The sequence below is a fragment of the Dendrobium catenatum genome, unplaced genomic scaffold, assembly GCF_001605985.2.
Source record: "Dendrobium catenatum unplaced genomic scaffold, ASM160598v2 fragScaff_scaffold_133, whole genome shotgun sequence".
Taxonomy (NCBI): Eukaryota; Viridiplantae; Streptophyta; class Magnoliopsida; order Asparagales; family Orchidaceae; genus Dendrobium; species Dendrobium catenatum.
In genome coordinates, this window is record NW_021318595.1 from 154,989 (window position 1) to 161,190 (window position 6,202).

Genomic DNA, 6,202 nt, shown 5'->3' on the forward strand with positions numbered 1-6,202 from the left:
TGCTGCTACTATATGCCAGATAACACGTATATTCTACGTATCTGACTGACGACTAGCCTTAATCGAAAGTTCTCTCTCGTGATCGGGAGGGGTAATTAACTATAGGGGCTTGCGCCTATAGGAAACCAGAACTCATATCATAAATTCCTCGCAAATGAGGGCGAAATCTCTGGATAGTGTCTTATCTACAAACCCATCTGCCATCCAAAATTTACCCCGGAACATATCCGTTAAAACTCCATCGCCGAATAAAAAGAAAAGCAAGCGGAGGCCGGGGCCGAATTTTCGGATCTCACAGTGGCGCACCGGAAAACCGCCAATACACGCTTTTCTCAAGCATGGTGGGATGGAAACCCGGTGCATCGCCTTCGACGAGACCGGGGTATTCATAAGTACCCGCTCGAGGGAAAACAACTGCTTATCTTTTGCAACAGGTACCGAAGACCCATACACGTCTTTCTCTGACGTGGTGGGGACAAAGACTTTATACAGCCGCGGTGTCCTCATAAGAGGGCACCTACCGTACACGCTTTTCTCTAGCCTGGCGGGAGGCCCAGTTTTCCGTTGTTTTTCCCCTAAATGGGAGAGACGCCGGGAGGCTACCGAAATTTCGGGTGAAATATTACTGTACTCGGACCTGATTTGAACTCAACAGGAACAAGCATCGGGGCTCAAATGAACATGAACTGTGGACTTGTGGACCTTTGAACTTGATTAAACAAGAGCAGGGGACCTGAACAAAATTCAAATAATTAATAAAGGCCTGAACCAAATGAAATAAAATCAAATTGGAACCCAAATCCAAATCAATTTGAACTTATAATTGAACTTAAAGGACAGCATGGGACTCAGACGGATAGAAGAGGCTCATTTTGAGTCTGAACTATACTTGGACTCAAAACTTGAATAAATGCAAATAAAAGACCTAACTTAAACTCTAACTGAAGTGATAAAAGATTGGACTTTCAAGATTACTAGAGTTTGAAGCTCAATGAACCATGTCTTGAATGCGAAATCAACTCAAAACAAGCTTGAGCAAATGACGTTGAACTGGACCCGGATGCGAATGACAAATGACTTGAACTCAGACATGAACATCTGTTACAAACATACGATCAAGATGCAGTTAAATGTATTGAATCATGAAGGAATTAGTGACGAATGGAGTTCATTCAACATTCGCCATACACAATGCAACGAGACTCTTACAACAATCCCTACAAGATCAACGTACTATGCTTGCAAGCAACAACATGACAGTTGCAAAGAGTACGAGTCCTACCCATATGTAGCAATCAAAGATCCGCCCCCCCTACAAACAAGTGCAAGTACATCAAAACTACCACCTGAGATTGGTGAAAGGGGGATTTGATGCAGGAACAATGGCTCTTCTACGAATACCTCCAGGAGGTCGTAGTGGATATAACGGGACCCTGCAAATAAATACAACCTACTTGTGGATAACAACAGTGTGTATATCGTAGGCACAACGAACCACTTTGGCACAAGTACATATGTCATCTACGACGATGGTGATTAAGATCTTCAAGTATTTCGGGTATGAGGACAACTCGACATACGAAAGAGGACACCTCCTGGCAAAATGGAGGAGATTGTTTGAGCAAATTTGAACAAAACTTCTTGGTGTTCCAAAATTTCTTCTCGATCATGTACTTAAGAAGAAAACAGTGCTTGTGTCTACAAATATCAAAAACATCAAGTCTACTACACTAAAGATCTTGAAAGGAGATCTTTTCAAAACAAAGCAACGGACTTTAAAGTCTAGAAGAAAGACCTCCCCGGTGAATGAGAAAAGGGGAGTCAATATCAAGATGAGGAGATGCCTCATAACATCAAGACCACGCCGCCACCGGATCCGTAACATTCATACAAGCGGACAAAAGGCTTCTACAAATACTTTCAAAATACCCATGCACGTGCACCGTAGCTTGTATACACATAGGTACACAAAGAGGTATGTTAAATCAATAAAATTCCCAAAACCCACAAGGGCCCCGACGAGTGTGTTATTGGTACACAATGACGCCTAGGGATGTTGCGCGGTTAATAAGTGAATTCAAGTTCGAACCCGATCCTTCTATACGGATCAATAGGAGTTGACAGGGTTCGAACCTTTAAATAAACACACAGTTGTGTTGTTTTAATACATTCATATCAGGCCTTCAAGACCTATAATCAAGAAAATTCACTATCAAAGGCACCAAGCCTACGAGAAACCCGATCCTCCTAAGCAGGCAAATAGGAGTAGACAGGGTTCAAGTCATCAGGAAAATATGCGGTCATGAAGTTGACCGGAATATTTATCTTATACATTTATATCAGGCCTTCAAGGCCTTTAATAGAGGAAATTCATAAATAAAGGCACAAAGCCTACGAGAAACCCGATCCTCGGTCAATAGCTTGGTCGAGTTAACAAGATTCAATTAACAAATGGAAGTGACCACAAACACCCCGAAGATGACCGTGTCAAAGGCATATCTCAACCGGAGGAGTCCATTTAATCCAAAGCTCCACCCAAATACTCTAGAAATCCAAAATCATTCCAAATTCCATATATTTAAAATTTGAAATCCAACCATCAAATGCTTAAAGCAAAATCTATCCACCCTTCGCAACAGTTTGTCGAGGTGGACAAATCAAAAACTACTTCTGCTCACAAAGAGCCAAATGTCTAGTCGAAAATATTAATATGATCCATTTCTCAAACAATCTCCTGCTAGTAAGGACGTGGTACGTGTCCTCTAACCGGTGGTTTGCCGCCAAATGGCACCGCAGGATAAACGGTTATGACGCAGTCACGCAGGGCCCTCTGAACCGAGTGGTTTGCAGCCAAATGGCACCATGAAATACCAGTTATGGACAGAGCCAATACGTTCCTTATTGGCATCAAATCCTTGAGATATGAATTAACATGATATGATCGATAGGGCACAAAGCCCTCTGTTAGCTAAGGAGGATTCAAATTTGTCCCCTTAGACAAAAATTCACCCCAGGTCTACAAGGTCCCCTTGGACGAAGCAACCCATGGCTGCCGACAAGGATCCTTCTGTCAGGTTGGGTCGACTACCTCCTCTGACTAAGTAGACCAGGGACCACGATGACCCGGGACGACGGAACCATGGGATCTTGATCGGGTCCATCATCAATTCCCCCACCATCCGCTTTAAGTGTGAGATGGTGCAATTTCTATTTTAAATATCAAATTCTCTAAATTTTCAAACTCATGCTGCTACTATATGTTATATAACACGTATCTGATTGACGACTAGTCTTAATCGAAAGTTCTCTCTCGTTATCGGGAGGGGTAATTAACTATAGGGGCTTGCGCCTATAGGAAACCAGAACTCAGATCATAAAATCCTCACAAAATGAGGGCAAAATCTCTGGGTAGTGTCTTATCTACAAACTCATCTGCCTTCCAAAATTTACCCTGGAACTTATTCTGTTAAAACTCCCTCGCTGAATAAAAAAAAACGAGCGGAGGCCGAGGCCGAATTTTAGGAGCCCACAGTTCACTCTTTAGTGTTTAGTCTCCAAGGCATATTACTAATCCATAAAATAGCAGTTTAAACCAAGAATGTTTTCAGTCTATGATAATTGGGAGGAAAGATAGGTTAGTAAAAATATTAATGACTTTTTCCAAACACTTAAAAGTACAAAAGATGGCTTGAAGTAGCAAAGAATAATGTTAGATAGTGCTAAAAACTTATCACATGGGAGGGAATAATTCCTCTCCTTTCGCTAACTCCAAAAGAACATTGCTACCAAAAAGAAAATTTGTATTAGAAAAAGGAAAAGAAAGTTGGTTGGGCAGGAGGTAAACTCGCTTAAGAATAATTTGAATTTTAATTAACACATTTGAAACCGATTATTTTCACATGGGAATGGCTTGCACAAAATTAGTTCAATGCAACTTCAAATCAAGTTGAAATGTATAAGATAAATACTCATGCATGTGCCTATCTTCACATGCATGTATATACTCGTTTTGAATTTAGAAAATATTTTTCAAATTAAGTGACTTCGAATGAATCAACTTGAGATCGTTCTTTTTTGACTTGGACATGAACATAACTCAGCCCTAATCAATCATTTTCTATCTATAAAAGAGATAATTACTACCTTAAAAACATGCTGCAAGAATCCTCTGTGCAAACCTTTTCTCCTTACAAACTAAATTCTGCCAATTAAACTGACAGACAAGATAGAGGCAGGCTTTATGGAGTACTGTTGGATTCTTGTTCATTTACGTTAAGTTGGACGTATTGGTGTTACCAAACATCTATCAGAATAAAGAAAGGAAAAGAAACTTAAACAGCATTCCCTGTACATTCTAATGCAAAATAGGTACATGGAAAAATTATAGCTTTTTGTTATTATCACTGCTCAGTTCCAGTTTGCAATAAAATGGACGGAACAATCAAGTTAACAGTCTTCAAAATCTTTGTACAGAATTCCACCATGGATTAACTTATGAAATGTCAGGGAATTAAAAACTCATCTTGACCATGTTTCTGAAAGTAACATGCACTACAAGGAAACTTCAAAAGATAAGTTAAAGTGTAATTCAAGCAACAATTAAAATGTCACTGCAAAATACAGAGCGCAGAGAAAGGTACCTTTGAAGTTGCACGTAGTGCAAAAAATACATGGACGAGGCTTTTTGAAGTACTAGATAACACCAATTCTTTGAAAATTCTTGATTCCTGAAAATTGAACTCACTTTAGCCTACAAGTTGTTTGAGGAAAACATCAAGTACACCTCCATCATCACTAAATCAGTGGCAAAAAAATTGTAAATTCGAGCAAAATCAGTATATGTTTAACATATTCAATGGGAATTCTGTTTAATTTTAATATATAGATTCTAGAATTTAAAGAATAGAAAATTGATTCCCAATTTGTTATTGAAGAGCTCTATTTCAAACACTGCATCAGAAAAAAGTGATCTAGTAGACATTCAGCTAAATTAGCATCAAATTTATACAGAACAAAAACTACAGATATTGCATTATAGTATTATACATACTTTCTCTGTTTCATGCACCAAGGAAATGTGGAAAACACTCAGTTTCTTACTTTGAGAACTCCAGCATATCCCCCATGAACTACGCCTTCCTCAATCGCATCAAGGCATAATTGGTTCTGTGGCATATTTGGAGTTCTTTCAGCATCTTTCCTAAAAGCATACAGTTTCTGTCTGGTCTCATAAAGAGCACTAAGTCTGTCAGTTCGATCAAGTGTTTTACGCCAAGCTTTCCGTCCTTCAGCAATTTCTAATGCCCAACGCCTTGCTACTGTCAGCAATTCCTCAGAAGGGGCAATCGTATCAACAAGGCCATTCCCATATCCTTCTTTAGCTTTTATTGGCTTAGATAGCTGCATGAAATTATAATGGAAGACTTAGGTTGATCTTAAAGATGAAATCTGTCTCATGGCAGAATTTCAGGAATCTTTTGTAATTCATGAAATATGTTTGAACAAAAATGCATTAGCAGACAGATATAGCTGATAGTCGAGTGTGAATTGGAAATTTAGAATATGGCATTCACAAGGAACTTCAAGGTCTTTTAACCATTCCTGTATTATTTTCTTAGTACTATTAAGTTTAATTTTTAAAATTTAAACAAATAATATTTTTTTATGCCAAACACGTCTTTATTTTGCACCAAATATGAGTGCCCCAAGCTTTACTTGCTATCCACCTATTGGTTCCCTCTCTGAATCTAATTATTTTCTAACATATATGATTACTAGTTTTGTTAGATACAAATTTATATCCCTAGATGACACCCAAACTTATTTACAAGTAATCACTTAATAAGAACAGAAAAACTAAGTTAGATTCATGGGCGTATGGAGAGTGAGAGGGAAAACGCTTTATTTTTTATAAATCTCACAATAAGGGTTCGTTTAGGACTGTTGCAGCTCTCCATAAAACAGGTTGTGAAGTTGTAGTGCATAAAATTACTTTATCTCGGGACAAGTCTTCATAGACAAGTGTCTTAAGTTGGATGAAAAGTTCATTGAGATATGACTTTGTTATAATTCATAGAATTGGAGAAAGGTAAAAATACCTTCTAATTATTATACAAAATTATCCCTATTTATAGATCTATACAAGATGTCTTAATAAAGAAATAAATAACTTCTAATTGATACATAATTGCCTCAATACCGA

At 38.3% G+C, this 6,202-nt stretch overlaps 1 protein-coding gene across 1 annotated transcript in view; it reads right to left on the minus strand.

Annotated features, from left to right (window-relative positions):
• The window catches only part of LOC110091912 (peroxisomal fatty acid beta-oxidation multifunctional protein), a 45,426-nt gene that overhangs the window by 32,280 nt on the left and 6,944 nt on the right, over positions 1–6,202 (minus strand). The window contains exons 8-9 of the mRNA XM_028698782.1: positions 5,101–5,400; positions 4,641–4,727 (exon numbers count right to left, since the gene is read on the minus strand). Of these exons, the coding sequence (XP_028554615.1) occupies positions 4,641–4,727; positions 5,101–5,400 (387 nt within the window). The remainder of the gene's footprint in view (positions 1–4,640; positions 4,728–5,100; positions 5,401–6,202) is intronic.